We start from the raw sequence: 20,322 nt of genomic DNA on the forward strand, positions 1-20,322 counted from the left end.
ACCAAGGATTACAACGGAGGTCAAGCAGCGTATGGATTCAACAATTGGTAATTTTATTAAATTTCACTGACTTTTAATTTCACTATATTTTGACTGCTTTGATCCAGATCTCTGAATATAAGAATGATATTCTCAGTGGATTTTCAGCCTGCTCATACCCTTTGAATAACTTGCAGAATACAAATGTGTAATTTAGGTAGAAGTAGATGCTTTGGGCAGCATACTAGTACCCTAATCAGCTGAAAAACTAATATTTGTATGACATTAAAACAAAATTAATAGCAAGACACTGATTACATGAAAAGATTTCATGCTGTAATTATTTAACTTGCAAACAACTTGGCATAATTAGTGCCCTAATTAAGATCTGACCTGAAATTTTAGCTTAAAAAAAATTAATAAAGACAATTAAAAGTCACTTTTGTAAAGTGGGTTTTAAAGCTTACAAGATAGTTAGCTATCAATTTTTTTTTTCTCATTTTGGGGAGTATCTTTGTAGATATTAGGCTTACAGTGCAATTACTTTGATTCCCGACCCCCATCCCGAGCACAGTGTCTCAAACCAAAGCCGTAAGAGGTAAGTTTAGTCTCCCTCAGTGAAGGGTGTCCACCCCCAGGGGCTGAGCAGGTCCCAGGCACACTCCAGATAGTTCTAGGGCACAATAAAACAGGAGAGACTCTTTCTCTCCCCAGCACTTTAAGTAGAATATAAACTAGAAGATTGATATTGAATTTGATCAAATTCTACCATTTTCCCAGAACTATTTAGATCCAAATGGCAGTTTTCACCATGGTCATTTATTCTTAATACATGCTTCTGGAAAGCATTCTGGGTCCCACAGTTTACCACATGGTGAAGTTTCCAATCCAAAAACAAAGAATTTTCTATCAGTAGATAAAAATGGAGAATTCAGTAAATGTTGGTGGGCTAGTGATTTAGGAAAAAATAAATGTGGAATCCTACCTTTATTCTCCATGTCAAAATAAATCCCAAATTGATCAAAGGTTTAATATAGAAATGTAAAATCATAAATGTACTAGAAGATATGGGTTAATATTTTTATAATATTGTGATCAGGAGAGGCTTTTTAACCATAACAAATGAAGCAAAAGCCATAAAGGGAATGATTAACGCATTTGCCTACTTAAAAATTCTAAGCTTCCAATATGTCAAAAAACAAACCCAAAAACAAAACCACATACATTTTAAACACCTAATTCAAGGCCAAATCAAGAAGTAACTGATTAAAAATAAGCTTTTATTTATATTTTGTTTCATTTTCCTTTTAAAGGCACAATTTTATTCCTCAATAATTAATAAAATAATTGGAAATATGCATCATGATTTATATAAAAGGATATTAAGTATAGGGAAAATTTACATTTTAAAAAGTAGCTCACAAAGTAAATGAGAGAACAGCCATAGGCTGCAGGCATTAAAAATCATAATGTTCAATAACACTGAGATATTTTCATGATAGGACCTTTTAAAGTGAAAGATGGCGAATAGAGATGAATCCAATTTGATTTTAAAATGTCTTATACAGATAGAAAAAAGACTAGAAGGAAAAAATATCAATGATACTTATCATTAGAAGTAGAATTATGGATAAATATTTCCATTTTTAATAATTTCCAAATTTTCTATAATAAGTAAATTATTTTTGTACTCAATCCTTTTTTTTTAATTCCTTGGAACTTTAAAGGAAAAACGTATTTCCATTTTTACCAAAAACAGCTAACTAGGAACTACATCAGACATGAAAGAGCAAAACTGAAGACTTAAAAACTGTGGCATACATACAGCAACTGCCATAAGCCCCCATTTTTTTTTTAAATCCCGCTACCAAATTCTGTGACACTATATGATATAGGTTAACTCACAACCTCTGGTTGTTCACAGTGATATTTCTATCTATCTATCTATCTACCTATCTATCTATCTATCTATCTAGAATACAGACTACCCTTTCCGAAGATCCAGCACCACGAGACAGACCTTAAAATCTATCCCTAACTGCCTATGTTATAGAACAGGGAACATGAGTTCCAAAACTCTGATTACCTGGCCTTAGCAGGAATCTTCTGTCTTTAATTGGAGGCACTTGCCAATCACAAAATAACTATCACTAGTAGTACAGGAAATGTCATCATTGAACTACCTCTGTACCTGTAGGTTTTCTTAATTTCTTCATTTGATGCTCCCTTATGCAGACCAAGAATTTCATATAGAGCTTCTCCAGATGTCGACATAGTCCGCTGTCTTTGGTTAGGTATGTTACATGCCATTTTCTCAGGCTGCAAAACCAAAGGGGGGGAATAGCCATGAAGGTTATGCATACTGGATCCCACTCTCTAAAGAGGAAGATAGTGCATTTCTGACCTTTTGTAAAATGACAGACTGAAGTACATTTTTGTGCCAGCTGCAAAAGGAGGGGATAAAAGGGTTAGGATTGCCGAGAGTAGAGCTTCAAGTCAGGGTATTAAGGCCACAAGCAGCCATGCAAATGGAATATGACTTTGTCCATATGGTTAAATAGAAGCAAAATGTTATCTAAATACTCAGCTAATTCTGAATTATGGAGAAACAACTCTCATAGGTCGATTTCTTTTTGCCAGAATTTGTATAACTCCTTTTTTGTATGTTTTCCAAAGCTAGCCAGCAATGGAACAAATCTTCCATTTTACCTTCACTTTATTGGCCTAGCCATTGTTAGAGCGGGAGTTTTAAAAAAATAAAAACAGCTTTCTGTAAGTACCAAGGAACAAACCCTGGTCTCATCTGGAAGTGAGGTGAGAATTTCTATGCAGCTGTGCGGTACCAGGGGCCCCACACTGCATCTGAAAGAGCTGCTTTCCCTGAGCTCTGTCCAGAAGGAGCTGTGCTACCCCCAGTCCCCGCTGCATTCTGGCTCTAGGAGCAGGTGTGAAGAGTAGCAAGCACACCTGCCGGCCTTCCTATATCCACTACTTAACCTCTCTAAGCCTAACCGTCTTCACCTATAATATAAAAATAATAAAGCCCACATCATCAGGCTATCTTAAGGATTTAGAAATAATGCATATAATGTAACTAGGACCTAGTAAGTTCAAAGGAAAAGAACCACTTTTTTTAAAGGCGGCACAGTGTATAATTCAGAGTTCACTGTAGTCAGACCCTCGGGACTGGAATATCGGCCTTGCTCTGAACTTCCCTGTCATTTTGGAGACAAAAACATACCTAAGCACACGTAGCTGTTGTCAGAATTAAGTGAGTTAATATATTAAAAACCCAAAATGAACACCTTTGTTCACAGCAGCATTATTCATAAAAGCCAAAAACTTTGGCAACAACCCAGATGTCTATCAACATAGGAATGAAAATGTGGTATGTGCATACAATGGAATGTTTTTCAGCCATTAAAAGATATGGAATTCTGACACAGGCTACAATCTGGATGCACCTTGAAAACATACTAAGTGAGAGAAGCCAGTCACAAAAGGACAAATATTGTATGATTGCCTTTACATGAGGTACCTTGAGTAGGCAAATTCAGAGAGACAGAAAGTAGAATAGACGTTAACCGGCGCTGGGAGGAATGGGGAATAGGGCAGTTATTGTTTCATGGGGACGGACTTTCTGTTTGAGATGTTGAAAAAGTTGTAGAAATGGTGGTGTTGGTAAGATGTCACAGTGATTGTACTCAATGCCACTGAATTGTACACTTAAAAATAGGTTAAATGGTAAATTTTATGCTATATTTTATCTCAAAAGCAAAAGAAGAGGAAAAAAACGACCTAGAGTGCCAGCTCCTCTGACCATAAGTTCCTTAAATATCGTTGTCCATCTCTTAGCTTTGGGTCTTGTGTAGCAAGTGCTGTGAGAGAATGAATGTGAAAGAGTGAATATACCAGGGCTCAGGAGTGTTTTGGGCTGTGGAGACCTTCGTGTGCAACATAAGGAACCTACAGAGACAACGGTGGCAGCAGCAGACCCAAGGGGCATGTCCTCGTGTCGGGAGGGCTCAGTCGGAGCCCACTTCCCAGCTCTGCTCCAGTCAGGCTAATGACCGAACCAATGCAGGCCAGTGCAGAGCCCGCCGAATGTTGCCTGGTGGATCAGATGGTCTTAGGGGCCCCTCAGATCCCAATATTGTACAGTGCATGTGTGTAGTCCTAAGCAATTCGATTAAGAACAACAACCTGAAGACCTTCAAAATGTTTTTGTGAGCTTTTAGTTTCTCAAGGGGAACAAAGGAAGCCAGGACTGAAGAAAGTCAGACCCCAGGCAAAAATCCTGCAGCCCTGAAGGTGCTGAGGACAAAACTGGCCTCCCTGACGGTGTGCCTGGCAAGGCTGCATCCTCCCCTACTCAGCCGACCATGGATGTGGGGCCCCTGGAGGCCAGAGGGGCCCTAGTCCCAAAGCCCTGGTTCACACAAGGAGACGAGAGGAGAAAAACTTCTGACTTTGTCTGCCGCAAAGCAAAATCTAACAAGTGTCCGTACTGACTGGCCAGCCACGAAGTAAATTGTAGCACCTATGTTCATTACTGCTCTGCCTTACCTTTCTTACCTACCACCACAATTTCCCTAGGAGTAAGCAGTTCATGGCGTGGGGCTGTATCATTCTTCCCTGTGTTCCAGTCCGTCATTTCACCACAGCCCAGCTGACTCCTCACAACTGAAGGCAAAATGGCCTGAGTAACAGACACCCTCTCTACTTCCTTTCCTGTCCTCTCTCCTGCTGCCACCACACACACATAGGCTCAGGATGGATGCTCTGCCCCACTCACCACCTAACAGTTCCCAGAAGTGGAGGCAACCAGCTGACTTCTCACACGTCACACTCTATGCCAGGAAGGAATGGGGCTTAGAAAGTGGGGGTTTCTGTGTGGCGTGGTGGACCAGGAAGGGGGCCACAGTCAGCATGCATGTCTCTTTGAGATTTTAAGGTCTGGCTTGATAGCAAGATCCCCAAAGTCACGAAGAATATATCAGCATAAGGACTCAAATCCTAGGCCTGTAAAATATGGATTTAGAGGTTATCTAAGCCAACTTAACAAACGCCTTTTGGGGCTTTCTGGCCAGAGATCATTATAGTAAACAACTTTACTCTTAGCCTGTTAGCTGCTCCTTATCCAGGGAATCCTTAGGTCCCCACTGCAACGTGCTTTTCCTGAGCCCTGCCTCAGTCTTACCTGATCTCAGTTGAGTAGACCAGGAATGGGTACCTGACCCAACCCAGACCAATCCGAGCCCTTCCCTAGGATTTTTTTTCTTCTGATATTGGACAACCTCTCAGAGGATAAAACCTGTAAAATGTAAAATTTGGGGCATGGTCAGCTGGCCTGAAATGAGAGAGTTTGAGGCTGACTCACAGAAGAGGAGCAATGGCAAGAGAGGGAGAGAGAGCCCTAAGGGGGTTCAGTCCCCTAGTTCCAGGGGTTTCTGGGTGCACTTTGCAGCTCTTCCCCTCCCAGTTTGTCAATCAGCCCTTCCTTGGATTGAACCAGTAAAATTCCTCCCCATACACAAATTTACACAATTTTTTTTTCTTTTGAGCATACATACGTTAGCTAGATTTTGGGCACTGTCAACCACAACTCCTTAGTGTCACATGCTCCCTCAATTAAACACCAGCAGTGGTTTGCTGAACACCTCCAAGCCAGCCTAACATTCTATTGTGGATTTTTCTTAAATCATAGCAGCTACTCTTCATTTAAATTTAATGTGGCTTCCAGGTACTTGGGAATGAATACTTCAGGAAAATAACAATAATATACTAAGAGATTCAAACCAAACAGATTCAGATGTACTGTGTAGACATTGCTAGTATGTATAAAAGGAGCAATGATAAACCTGGGTCAGGATGCTTTCATAAAGATACTCTATAGAGAGCTATACAAGAGAACTAAGAAGAAATAAAAGTATGACAAATAGTTAGCCTTGCTTTATTTTTCTCTCTATTCATCATTCAAAAGAAACAGTTTCAATTTGAGGGGAAAAATGTATTCACTCTTCATCATCTGCCTCATGAACTAAGACAGAGGTCGTGGTTCCCATAAATCAACAGATAGTCCTAGTGTACACAACACAAGACTCACCTTTGGAGCACACGCAGAGGAGGATGACGTGGTGCGAGTCAAATATAAAGGACACATACTACATAAGATAACCTAGCAAGAACTAAGAACTCTAGAGGATCTACCTAATATATCAAAATAAACACAGTCAGCCAGAATGGGGAAACAAAGATACACGTCCCAAATAAAAGAACAGAAGAAGCTTCCACAACTGGAACCAAATGAAGCAGATGTAACCAACCTCTCAGAGACAGAGTTCAGAACACTGGTGATAAGAATGTTTAAGGAGCTTAGAGAAGACATAAAGAAGGATGTAGAAATCATAACAAACAAGCTTAGAGAAAACATAAAGAAGGATGTAGAAATCATAATGAAAAACCAGTTGGAACTAAAGAACACAATTACCGAAATTAAGAACTCACTTGAAGGAATTACCAGCAGGCTAGATGAAGCAGAGGATCGAATCAGCGACTTAGAAGACAAGGTAGCAGAGATCACCCAAACGGAACAACAGAAAGAAAAAAGAATAAAAAACAATGAGGATGGCCTAAGAGACCTCTGGGATAACATCAAGCGCAACAACATGCGCATCATAGGAATTCCAGAAGGTGAAGAGAGCAAGCAAGGGATTGAGAACATATTTGAAGTAATAATGTCTGAAAACTTCCCCAACCTGATGAAGGAAACCAACATACAAGTCCAGGAAGTGCAGAGAGTTCCAACCAGGATTAACCCAAACAGGTCCACACCAAGACACATTATAGTTAAAATGGCAAAGCTTAAAGACAAAGAGAGAATCCTAAAAGCAGCAAGAGAAAGACGGAGGGTTACATACAAGGGAACTCCCATAAGACTATCAAATGATTTTTCTACAGAAACATTGAAGGCCAGGAGGGAGTGGCAGGAGATACTTAAAGTGATGGAAAACAAAGGCCTACAACCTAGATTGCTTTATCCAGCAAGGCTATCATTTAAAGTTGATGGAGAGATAAAGAGCTTTCCAGAAAAAAATAAGCTAAAGGAATTTATCACCACCAAGCCAGCATTGCAAGAAATACTAAAAGGACTTCTGTAAATAGAAGAAAGATCAAAACAACCTAACTACAAATTTAAAAATGGCAATATCTATGTACCTATCAATAATCACTTTAAATGTAAATGGATTAAATGCTCCAATCAAGAGACATAGGGTGGCTGACTGGATAAGACAGCAAGACCCTTGTATATGCTGTATACAAGAGACTCACCTCAGAACAAAAGACACACACAGGCTGAAAGTGAAGGGTTGGAGTAAGATATTTCATGCAAATGGAAACGAGAAAAAAGCTGGAGTTGCAATACTTATATCTGACAAAATAGACTTTAAAATGAAGAACATACTAAAAGATAAAGATGGGCACTATATAATAATAAAGGGATCGATCCGACAAGAGGACATAACCCTAGTAAACATCTATGCACCCAACATAGGAGCACCTAAATATATAAAACAGGTACTGACTGACATAAAGGCAGAGATCAACAATAACACTATTATAGTCGGGGACTTCAACACACCTCTGACCACAAGGGACAGGTCTTCCAGACAGAAAATCAATATGGAAACAACAGCCTTAAATGATACATTGGACCACTTGGATTTAATCGATATTTTCAGAACATTTCACCCCAATGCTGCAAAATACACCTTCTTCTCAAGCGCACATGGAACATTTTCCAAGATAGATCATATGTTAGGCCACAAAACAAGTCTTGATAAATTTAAGAAAATTGAAATCATACCAATTGTCTTCTCTGATCACAATGCTATGAAATTAGAAATGAACTACAGGAAAAAAACTGGAAGACACACCAATTCATGGAGGCTGAATAACTTATTACTAAATAATGAATGGGTCAAGCAGGAGATCAAGGAAGAAATCAAAAGATATCTCGAGATAAATGAAAATGAAAACACGACGACCCAAAATCTATGGGATGCAGCAAAAGCAGTCCTAAGAGGGAAATTCATAGCTTTGCAGGCCTACCTAAAGAAACAAGAAACATCACTAATCAACAGTTTATCTTCACATTTAAGGGATTTGGAAAAAGAACAGCAAAATAAGCCCAAAGGGAACACAAGGAAGGAGATAATAAAGATCAGAGCAGAAATAAATGAAATAGAAACCAGAAAAACAATACAAAAGATCAAAGAATCCAAGAGTTGGTTCTTAGAGAAGATAAACAAAATCGACAAACCTTTAGCCAGACTCATTAAAAAAGAGAGAGAGAGGACCCAAATTAATAAAATCAGAAACGAAAGAGGAGAAGTGACAACGGACACTGCAGAAATACAAAGAGTTTTAAGAAGTTACTATGAGCAACTATATGCCAACAAATTTGACAATTTGGAAGAAATGGACAATTTTCTAGAGGCGTACAACCTTCCAAGGCTAACTCAAGAAGAAACAGAAAACCTGAATAGACTGATTACCACCACGGAAATTGAATCAGTAATCAACAGTCTCCCAACAAACAAAAGCCCTGGACCAGATGGCTTTACAGGTGAATTTTACAAAGCGTTCAAAAAAGAATTATCACCAATTCTCCTCAAGCTCTTCCAAAAAATCCAGAAGGAGGGAAGACTCCCAAACACTTTTTACGAAGCCACTATCACCCTGATCCCAAAATCAGACAAAGACACCACAAAAAAAGAAAACTACAGGCCGATATCTTTAATGAACATAGATGCAAAAATCCTCAACAAAATATTAGCAAACAGAATTCAGCAATACATTAAAAAGATCATTCACCACGATCAAGTGGGATTCATCCCTGGTATGCAGGGGTGGTTCAACATCCGCAAATCTATTAATGTGATACACCACATTAACAAAATGAAAAATAAAAATCACATGATCATATCAATAGATGCAGAAAAAGCATTTGATAAAATCCAACAGCCATTTATGATAAAAACCCTTAAGAAAGTGGGAATAGAGGGATCTTATCTCAACATAATAAAGGACATATATGACAAACCCACAGCTAACATCATACTCAATGGGGAAAAGCTAAAACCATTCCCCCTAAGATCAGGAACAAGGCAAGGATGCCCACTATCTCCGCTTCTATTCAACATAGTTCTGGAAGTTCTTGCCACAGCAATCAGACAAGAAAAAGAAATAAAAGGCATCCAGATTGGTAAGGAGGAAGTAAAGTTATCATTGTATGCAGATGATATGATACTATATATAGAGAACCCTAAAGACTCCACCAAGAAGCTATTAGAGCTGATAGATGAATTTAGTAAAGTGGCAGGATACAAAATTAATATTCAGAAATCAGTTGCATTTGTATATACCAATAACAAAACATCAGAAGGAGAAATTAAAAAAACAATCCCATTTACAATCGCTCCAAAGACTATAAAATACCTGGGAATAAATTTAACCAAAGAAGTAAAAGATCTATACTCAGAAAATTATAAGACACTGAAGAAAGGAATGAAGGAAGATATAAATAGATGGAAACACATATCATGTTCATGGATAGGAAGAATTAATATAGTTAAAATGTCCATACTGCCTAAGGCAATATACATATTCAATGCAATTCCTATCAAACTGCCAACGTCGTTTTTCACAGAAATAGAACATATAATCCTAAAATTTATATGGGACCATAAAAGACCCCGAATAGCAAAGGCAATCTTGAGAAATAAGAACAAAGTGGGAGGTATAACAATACCTGACTTCAAATTATACTACAAGGCTACAGTAATCAAAACAGCATGGTACTGGCATAAAAACAGACACATAGATCAATGGAACAGAATAGAGAGTCCAGAAATAAATCCACGCCTATATGGCCATTTAATCTACGACAATGGAAGCAAGAATGTACGATGGAGTAATGACAGTCTATTCAATAAATGGTGCTGGGAAACCTGGACAGACACATGCAAAAAAATGAAGTTGGACCACCTCCTTACACCATATACAAAAATAAATTCAAAATGGCTTAAAGACTTAAATGTAAGATCTGAAACCATAAAATACCTAGAAGAAAATATAGGAAGAAACTTCTCAGACATTACCCGGAGTAAGATTTTTACTGATATACACCCTCGCTCGAGGGAACTAAGAGAAAAAATAAACATGTGGGATTATATCAAACTAAAAAGTTTTTTCACAGCAAAGGAAACCATCAATAAAACAAGAAGGGATCCTACTGAATGGGAAAAGATATTTGCCAATGATATATCTGATAAGGGATTAATATCACAAATCTATGGAAAACTCACTCAACTCAACTCCAAAAAAACAAACGATCCAATTAAAAAATGGGCAGAGGACTTGAAGAGACATTTTTCTGAAAAGGACATACAGATGGCAAACAGACATATGAAGAAATGCTCAACCTCACTAACCATCAGAGAAATGCAAATAAAAACCACAATGAGATACCACCTCACCCCAGTCAAAATGGCTATCATCAATAAATCAACAAACAACAAGTGCTGGCGCGGATGTGGAGAAAAGGGAACGCTTGTGCACTGTTGGTGGGATTGCAGACTGGTGCAGCCGCTATGGAAAACAGTATGGAGGTATCTCAAAAATCTGAAAATGGAACTACCTTATAATCCAGTAATTCCACTCCTAGGTATCTATCCGGAGAAATCCAGAACTTCAATTCAAAAATCTTTATGCACTCCTATGTTTATTGCAGCACTATACACAATAGCTAAGACATGGAAACAACCAAAATGCCCATCGGTAGATGACTGGATTAAGAAACTGTGGTACATTTATACAATGGAGTATTATGCAGCCATAAAGAAGAAAGAAATCTTACCATTTGCAACAACATGGATGGATCTAGAGAACATTATGTTAAGTGAAATAAGTCAGACAGAGAAAGATAAGTACCATATGATCTCACTTATTTGCGGATTCTAAAGAAAAGAATAAGTGAATGAACTAATCAGAAACAGTTTGGGAGACAATGAGGAAAAACTGAGGGTTGCTAGATGGGCGGGAGGGGTGGGGGTTGGGGGGGAGGGTGAGGGGATTGGAGAGCAGTCGGTGACCACAGGATGGCCACGGGGTTTGAAAATTAATCTGGGGAACGTAATTTGGTGGTTACCAGAGCGTAAGGGGGTTGGGGGGTGGGGGATGAGGGTGAGGGGGATCAAATGTATGGTGATGGAAGGGGAGCTGACTCTGGGTGGTGAACACACAGTGTGATTTATGGATGATGTGATACAGAATTGCACACCTGAAATCTATGTAATTCTACTAACAATTGTCACCCCAATAAATTAAAAATAAATTAAAAAAAAAAACAAAAACAGATAGTCCTAAAATCAGTTTTAAGAAGGCACAGTTTCCACTGTCGTGAGCATCATGTTCCATGACCAACTTTGATTCTTACACAGGTCTTGCTGTTACTACTCCAGGAAAAAGATTTACAGGTTACTAGAGATAATCTGCTAAACAGATTACGATAACACTCACAGCGGACAATTCAGTCATTTATTCAAAGCCTGCAACATAGGCCAGTCTTCAGGGAGATTGCAGTCTAATGTGGCATACAAAACTGTGTTCAGGGGTTAAACAAGTACTGAGTAGAGAGGTCCAACAGAACAAGAAGGAATCTTCTGGAGGACAAGCGTTCAGCTTTGTGCCATCAGAGGCCTAGCATTGTGCCCAGCACATATTAGCTACATAGTAAACATCTGTTGAGTAACTAAATAAAAAACAAGTGGTGAACTTGAATGGGAATATTAGGGAGAACTTCACAGAAAAGATGAAATGTGAGCTGATAATAATACTACCACTTGTTTCTGTAGAACTTGGCACATCTTTCTATCGTGGCCCTTTCATCTAGGACTAAACTTGGGTCTGCATGGACTTGGTAGCCAGTGATTCTCTTGATCATCTGTTTGCATATATCAACGTGACGGAGGACTTCTGGGTTCGGGGGCTGGAAGAGGAGGAGGACATTTTGACAGTTTGACGGGGACTTTTTTCGGGTCTGCCTCCTTCAAAGTTATCCTAGGTGTACAACAAGAGAGATGGGGTCCATTGGGGGCTCCCCCCAGCTCCTTCCAGAGAATAGGACTGGAAGCAGCCTGGGATTCATCCCTCCCTGTCCCATCGCCATCCTCCTACACACTTCGCTTCCCAATGGGAAAAAGAAGGGAGATTCCATTTCTCAAATAACTTCATACATACCTAGAAACTCATACCCAAGAAGACATGGTAACTGGCTGTTCCTTTGGTTGATGTACTTTTCCAAATCATCTCTTCATTTATAAATCTAATCACACTGTCATCTGCACCTGCTAAGTGAAATCTGATAGCTGGCTTGCTTTATGGTGTAGATTGAACAACATTCAGAATGGGTTCTTACAGAGAGTTTGGAAATTGTTTATTATCTGTTTCACCTTCTTTGCCCTATTCCCCGAAGATTTCCTTTCAGACATATATCATCTCCTAATTAAGGTACTTAAAAAAAAAAAAGAAAGAAAGAAAGAAAAAAAAGAAAAACCAGCACCCATTTACATCATCAGTATTAGAACATGAGATAAAGAGTTGGTCAATGTGATTAATAGTTGGCTGACTCTACAAATTGAAACATAAAGGAACCAAAAGCCTGCAAGGTTGCTATCTGTGCATCAAGCAGCAACAAGCTGCTACTTTTCTGTTTCCTTGCTGAGCTAGAAACCAGACTCTTCATATATTATTGATGTAGAAAACATTTAGTTTCAAATTCAATAGAGAAATACATTGAAACCCTTAGTTCTTTCAATGTATGAAAATAAAGATACTATGCCCTGAGAACATACTAACTACAGAGTAATAGTAAAAACATCTCCTAAAAATTCTCCTTCAATAATCTTAAATAATTGAGTCATATCCTTATTTAATTCCTTATATAGAATAAATTTTTATGTATTTTTCTGTAGCCTTTGAATTCAAATTTCCTATGCAAAATTCAAGTCTTTATTATTTATTCATAGTCCCTCATCTATAAACTGTCCAATGGAGAAAAAAATGTTGTGCAAAATTATTAAGTAATTTAATTTTGATCATGTAGTACATGATACTTAATCTTCTGACCTAAATTGCTTTCTAGCTGCATTACAATCCATTAATATCATATTTTCTTAAAGCACTGATCACACTATACAGTCACTACCAAAGCACATAGGGCTCACCTGTCTCTAGATAACAGATATAGTTGAAAGAAGGTTCAGCATTCTGATGATGATGGGTATCTGATTCAAAATAAACACATATTTTACAGGTTCTAATTCCAGGAGTCCTACAAATGCCATTCTAAATTTTTCATGTTGGCATGAAATGTTCCTTTCAAAACCAAAGAAGCTTCATCTATATTTATTATGTGAATTCTGAAAAATGGAAAAATTCAAACTATGCCTTTCTTGGCAGGATCCCTTCATGGCTGAGAAAAGGAATATGGGCAGGGGAGAATTTAGATCATTAAACACAGCAAAAACACTTTTGATAGCTGGGGTTGGGGAAACCAACATGCTTTGCCATTTTGTTATTATTTCTGTAATTCCTTCATAGGAAGCAGTTTACTGCAGCAAAATCTCCTTATTCAAATAGTGTTGTATCTTAAAGCTAAACATATCCAAAATGTTAATTCTGTGTTTTAAAGTAATACTTCTTCCTAGCATGATTAGTTGTTTGAAAAAATATCTCTTAATTGCCCTGGTACTTACATAAACAGCAACCTGAAGACAGGCAACTTGGAAATGTTACAAACAACTCACAGTACCTGTTCCTGTAACTCCGCTTCTGTGTTCTCAGTCAGGAACAACTTGCCGATTTTACCTGGTCTGGAAATAACGGTGCAAAGAAATGAAGGAAGGCAACAATGAAAGGAGCTGTTCCATACCTGTTGCACTGTTTCAAAGCAAACGGCTCCTCCTTTCCATCGTTCCCATATGGAGTTAAGCAGGTCAATGGAGTCAAATTACTTTTCATTTGTTACTCTATCAGCCAATTGCTTATCCCTCTGGAAAACATAACAAAGAGAATAAAACATGCATGACGATAGGGGTTGCCGCTGCAAGACATCCAGTGACACCAAAATACATGCTACATCTAATTTGCTTATCAGTCAACTGGTGCTTGGCTTAACCAAACGCGCTATGGAACTGCCTCCAGGTTTCCACCAAAACTTCCAATTAGGAAAATATGCTAATCTCCTGACACACAGAGTGAATTCTTTTCATTTTTTATTGAAGTATAATTGAGAAAACATATTAGTTTTAGATGCACAACATAATTATTGATACTTGTACGTATTGCTAAATGATCAGCACCATAAATCTGGTTAATATCCATCACAGTACATCGCTGCAAATTTTTTTCTTGTGATGAGAACTTTTAAGGTCTACTCTCTTAGCAACTTTCAAATACGCAATACAGTGTTATTAACTATAGTCACCATGCTGTACATTACATCCCCATGAGTTACTTGTTTTATAAATGGAAGCTTGTACCTTTTGACCTCCTTGACCCATTTGTCTCCTGCAGCCCCACATCTCTGGCAACCACCAATCTGTTTTCTGTATCTATGAGCTCCCCCTTTTTAAAAATTATTCTACGTATAAAAGAGATTATATGGTATTTGTCTTTCTCTGAGTGGCATCACTTAGCATAATGCCCTCGAGGTCTATCCATGTTGTCATAAATGGCAAGATTTCCTTCTTTTTTATGGTTAAATGATATTCCATTATGTGTGTGTGTGTGTATGTGTGTGTATATTACATTTTTCTTTATCTGTTCATCCATTGATGGACACGTAGGTTGTTCCTGTATCTTGGCTATTGTAAATAATGCTGCAATAAACGTGGGAGTGCATCTATCTTTTTGAATTAGTATTATCATTTTCTTTGGATAAATATCCAAAAGTGGAATTGCTGGGTCATATGGTAATTCTGTTTTTAATTAAGGAAACTCCATACAGTTTTTCATAGTGGCTGCATCCATTTTCAATCCCACCAACAGTGCACAAGAGTTCCGTTTTCTCTACATCCTCACCAACACTTGTTATTCCTTATCTTTTTGATAATAGCCATTTGTAACAGATGTGAGGTGATATCTCATTGTGGTTTTGATTGGCATTTCCCTGATGATTAGTGATGTTGAGCGTGTGTTCACGTACCTGTTGGCCATCTGTGTGTCTTCTTGGAAAAAATGTTTATTCAGATCCTCTGCCCATTTTTTAATCAGATTGTTTTGGGGTGTTTTGTTGTTGTTGTTGTTGTTGTTTTGCTATTGGGTTGTATAAGTTCTTTATTTAAAGGGGGATATTAATCCCTTATCAGATATATGATTTGCAGATATTTTCTTCCATTTGGTTTGTTGCATTTTCATTTTGTTGATGGTTTCCCTTTGTTGTGCAGAATCTTTTTAGTTTGATGTAATCCTTCTACTTGTTTATTTTTGCTTTAGTTATCTTTCCTTTTGGTGTCAAATCCAAAATATCATTGCCAAGGCCAATGTCAAGGAGCTTACCACTTACGTTTTCTTCTAGGAGTTTTATGGTTTCAGGTCTTACGTTCAAGTCTTTAATTCATTTTGAGTTTTGTGTCTGGTGTAAAATAGGGATCCAGTTTCATTCTTTCACATGTGGCTGTTCAGTTTTCCCAATACCATTTATTGAAGAAACTGTCCTTTCCACATTACATTGTACATTCCTGGCTCCTTTGTTATAAATTAATTGGCTATACAAGTGTGGCTTTATTTCTGTGCTCTCTATTCTGTTCCATTGATCTGTGTCCGGTTTTTAATGCCAGTACCATACTGTTTTGATTACTGTAGCTTTGTAATATGGTTTGAAATCAAGGAGCATGATGCTTCCAGCTTTATTGCTCTTTTTCAAGATTGCTCTGGCTATTTGGGGTCAAAGTGGGTCCTTTTAAATTTTATTTTCTTTAGGTCTAAAGCTTGCACTAATCAATTGCTTTTAAAATTACTGGAAAGAACATGTAACATTAATAAAGGGGCAACTGATCGCTCACTACAAAATTCAACTATTTTTATATCTGCACATTTTACCCTAATCTTAGTCAAGAAGCACAGAGACAGTGGTGACAGAAGTCATTTCAACAATTAAGGAATCTCTTGTTAAAACAATGTGCAAACTTTCATATACAGTATAAGTTCACCTGAGAGAATAGTTTCTGTGATTTCAAGTTAAGAACCTACAGACTGAAAAAGGTTTCAATCAAATGAGACAGGTGTTACTCCTGAATTTGGTGCAGTGGGGTCAGAATCCTGGGGCTAAAGGCAGAGTTTAAGTGTGCTGCTTAGCAGGACGGTAGCAAAGCCTCGGGCTATTTTGTGTGACTATTTCAGAGCACTCTGGTCTTTAGATGGCATTGGTTTTTTGGGGGTTTTTTGTTTGTTTTTTAGATAGAAAGAAACAAAAGCCTATTTCTCAAAGATCCAGACTTCCAGCCAGAGTTTAGGAAGCAGACCATCATCATGCAGAGAAATCGGGGACAGGGAGGAAACTACAGACATTTAGAACTCAATACCCAACTTCCAGCATCGCTTCAGCTTAAGGACAATGTCCTTTGATGAAATGAAAATAGTTTCTATATCAATATGATGAAATTATGGGTGACGTTTTAAAAAAATTAGTTTATGTTTCAAATTCAGTTTAATAAGTATAGTTAGTAAAATTCATTATTTTTGTACAATTAACCACTCTTTTTAAATCATTACTTTTAATGTTTTTAAATATTGACTAAAGCATGAGTTTTGAAATTTTTTAAGTGTTGCAAAAGTCTTAGGTGAAGTAGAACTGTAGCTGTGTTTCAAAGAGAAAACATAGTTTCTAATTCATCTAGTCATTCAACAATGAGTCACCTACTCGATCCAGACACTGGACTAGAAATATACTGGAAAACAAAACCAAACACAGACTCCAGGTTTGTGGGTCACAGAGTTGTAGCCTACTAAGAGAGACAGATATTAGTCAAATGATTACTCAAAGTATAAAAATGAGACTTTGGAAAGATGCTGCAAGACCATGTAAATTAATAGAACAGGAGGAGATGAAAGACAGCTTCCCTGAACAAAAATAACCAATCAGATATCTGAAAAGTTGATGAAGGGGTGGCTGGTAGAAGCAATATTCTAGGCAGGTAAAAGAGCATGTCCAATGCCCTTGGCGCTTAAATTAGAGAAATAAAAGAGACCTGCTGATGTGTGCTCTCATACATATGTAGTACATACTCGTAGTATGTCAGCAAATGCCTGCGCATATATGACTTCTGATATAAATATAAAGCTGGAGATGAATGGGATCATATCCCATTTAAACAGGTGAGGCTTTCTGTAAGTGGTGAGCTTCCATGATGTTCGTAGAAGGAAATAACTCATGGCAAACACATAAATAATTCCCCAATACAAAATGCACTAACTATATTGTAAAAGCTTTGCCAATTAAATCATTCAAGTTTGAAAAGGATAACTTAGAAGATATTCCAAGCTTAAAACAAAGTGGCCTTTCTGTGAGGTAGAAAATTGAAGAGAAAATGTGTGTGTGTGTGTGTGTGTGTGCGTGTGTGTGTGTGTGTGTGTGTGGCGGCGAGGTGGGGGTGGTTACATGGGAATTTTCCCTGTGTATTCTATTTATGGGGTCTTCATTATTCCCTTAGTTGTTCCTAGAGACCTTTTATATAACTCTCTCTATTACTGCATAGGGTGAGGGTTATCATAAGAAATGACTTGTCTATCAGCAGAGAATCTGCAGCAGGTACTAGATGAATTTGAATATTCAACCAACATAATCTAACAATCATAAATGCTAGGGTACATAGTCTTTCATTTAAACTTCGTATGTCAGCAGGTACAAGCACCACTTCTTATGAACACGTGATGTGCAGGTGTACATAGCCCCAGCAGATAGATTCTAATCTCCACGGCCCAAGGCAGTGAGCAAAGACTCACTGCTGTCGTTGTTACTGTTTTTGTTACCCCTCTACATCGTTTATGTTACTATTATTACAATATATGGAATTCAGGCCATCATCTGGGCAAGCCTCATTCGGTTACGCGACTTCAGAAAGGAAAAAGACACGTGATTACTTTGATCGTGAAATAAAGAGGCTGTTGGCTGCCACTCCACCGGCATCTCAGAAGTAACTACAGAACAATTCTGATAGTTCTGTAAAATGAAGTGTTTATATTTCAGAAGAGCAAATTGGTTAATTCCTATTATGTTTCACAATTTTCCAAAGTTGAAAAAAAAATTTCCCTTTTAAGGAAGGTTACAAAGGGGTAGAATTTTAATGTGTTTACATCTGTAAGTAAAAAGAAAGGGAAGAGCCATTAGAAAGCTAAGGGAGAAAAACTAGATGGGAACCCTTTGTAGAATCACTGGGGAAGATTTTCAGAATTTTGATAACTGCTCTTCCCCCACCCCAGATTATCCCAAAGCAAAATCTCGCGGAGTGGGGCCAGACTCCAGCACTTTTAGGGCTCTGGGTGGTTCTAAAGAGCTGCCCAGATTGAGAGCCACTGTTGTTCACTTCCCTTATTCACCGGATCTGACGAGCAAAAAGCTCTTCAGTTAAGTAACATGGAAAATACCCGCTGACTAAGCAGCTCTCTGGAGGAATTGTCCATCGCCTGTGTTACCTCAGGAAGCATTTCCTGAAGGCAATGGCATCCATGTGATGAAACACAAACTAAAACTTGGCTTCACAGAGTTCAACTCAAGAAGGAATACCAAAAACAACATGCCTGTTTCTTAGACTCTGAGCAAGTCACTGTAGGCCTGTGTTTTCTCTGTGAAACGGTAATAAAATAGAAACCCTTTGTGAGCTATCAGACCTTTTGTCTCGTACAGTGTGCCAAGAAGGATACTAGGAACTTTTATAAACACAGATCTAATGATTGTTTTCTAGGGTTGGGGTTTGGACATTTGTTAAGCAGTTACTCTCTCCATGCCCCTTCCACCCAAATCCAGAGTATGCTAGAAGGGCTTCAAGAATTTGAAAGTGCAATTCTTGTAGATTTCATCCCAAATTTATAATTCATCAGTGAATGGTATACAGTGAGCTGTAATTCATCAGTGAATGTTAATCGCACCCCTATTATATAGTGCACTACACTGGGGGGGCTGAGGGATTCAGAGGTGATAATAGTCGCTGACGTGTGAAATAGATTATCTCATTGAAATCCTAATCTCATTGGGTGTTTTCATATCCTTAGTTTACAGAGGAGGAATATAAGGTTGGAGAGGTTCAATGAATTGCCCAAGCCCACCAGCCAGTAAGCAGTGCACCCAGGCTTTGGAATCAAGCTCTAACTCACTAGAGAGCTTTGCTTCAGGAGTTTAAGTCTAATTGCAGGGTACTCCCCCCTGCTCTAGTCCTTTGCTTATCAATCTGTGACTAAGCCAGATGAGGTCTGTGTTAAAACTCACGGGAAAAAAAAAAGAGAGAGTAATAGCTTTAAACAAGGCACTACCAATAAGCACACTCGTTAATGAGGTCCAACATGTAGGTCACCGTCAAGGACAATATCTATTCGGTTAAGTAAAACTCTGACTCCGAGACCTGTGTCACTGAGTCTCGTCCCCTGCTAGGAAACACATATGTATCCCGCAGGTGTGAAGTTGAAACACTTTGTCGTATACTTAACAGTAAGCAATTGCTGTAGTAAACCAAGGAGGCCTCAGGGCCAACAGAAGTGTTTATTTGACAAAATGTCTATAAACAGAACCTGGATTCCTGATTTTGCCAATAGTTGTTCCCTTTTCACATTAGTCCAAGAAATCTCCTATGTTAAGTAGCTAAAAAAGATAAAAGACAAAAAAGACAAAAACTTTTGCTCAAGGCAAAAGTCTGAATGTTGCTAAACAGCCTACAAAACCAATAGAGTGCACAGAAATCAAAATAGTTTTCATTTCTATTCGTTTAGCTTTTAAGTGGTAAGTAGGATTGGACTAAAAATTTATCTTTATCTTAACTCTAGCTAAGCCCCTTTTCAAATGAACTCCACCCAGCCCAGGTAACAAATATTTGAAAGAGAAGGAAATGCTAAGGATTCCCTCTGGAGATTAAGAACTGCATTTATATCACACTTAGTAATTTCCTAAGTGTCATCGCATGTCGTATACATTGTTTGATACTCAATGCCCATTCTAAGAAAGAGAAAACCAGCTGAGTGTGGTCATATGACTTCCCCCAAGCATGACCGCCAATAATGAGGGGCAAC

The 20,322-nt window shown here is 38.2% G+C and overlaps 1 protein-coding gene across 2 annotated transcripts in view; it reads right to left on the minus strand.

Annotated features, from left to right (window-relative positions):
• Positions 1 to 14,020, minus strand: part of DNAJC5B (DnaJ heat shock protein family (Hsp40) member C5 beta) — a 57,974-nt gene extending 43,954 nt beyond the window's left edge. Inside the window, exons 1-2 of one of the 2 annotated variants that reach the window (XM_033126489.1) lie at positions 13,976 to 14,020; positions 2,171 to 2,298 (exon numbers count right to left, since the gene is read on the minus strand). In XM_033126489.1, the coding sequence (XP_032982380.1) occupies positions 2,171 to 2,289 (119 nt within the window). In that variant the 5' untranslated portion in view covers positions 2,290 to 2,298; positions 13,976 to 14,020. Of the gene's footprint in view, positions 1 to 2,170; positions 2,299 to 13,855 lie in introns of both variants that reach the window. The other variant, XM_033126490.1, reaches the window with a different exon arrangement.
• Positions 14,021 to 20,322: the final 6,302 nt, after the last annotated feature.

The sequence above is a fragment of the Rhinolophus ferrumequinum genome, chromosome 14, assembly GCF_004115265.2.
Source record: "Rhinolophus ferrumequinum isolate MPI-CBG mRhiFer1 chromosome 14, mRhiFer1_v1.p, whole genome shotgun sequence".
Taxonomy (NCBI): Eukaryota; Metazoa; Chordata; class Mammalia; order Chiroptera; family Rhinolophidae; genus Rhinolophus; species Rhinolophus ferrumequinum.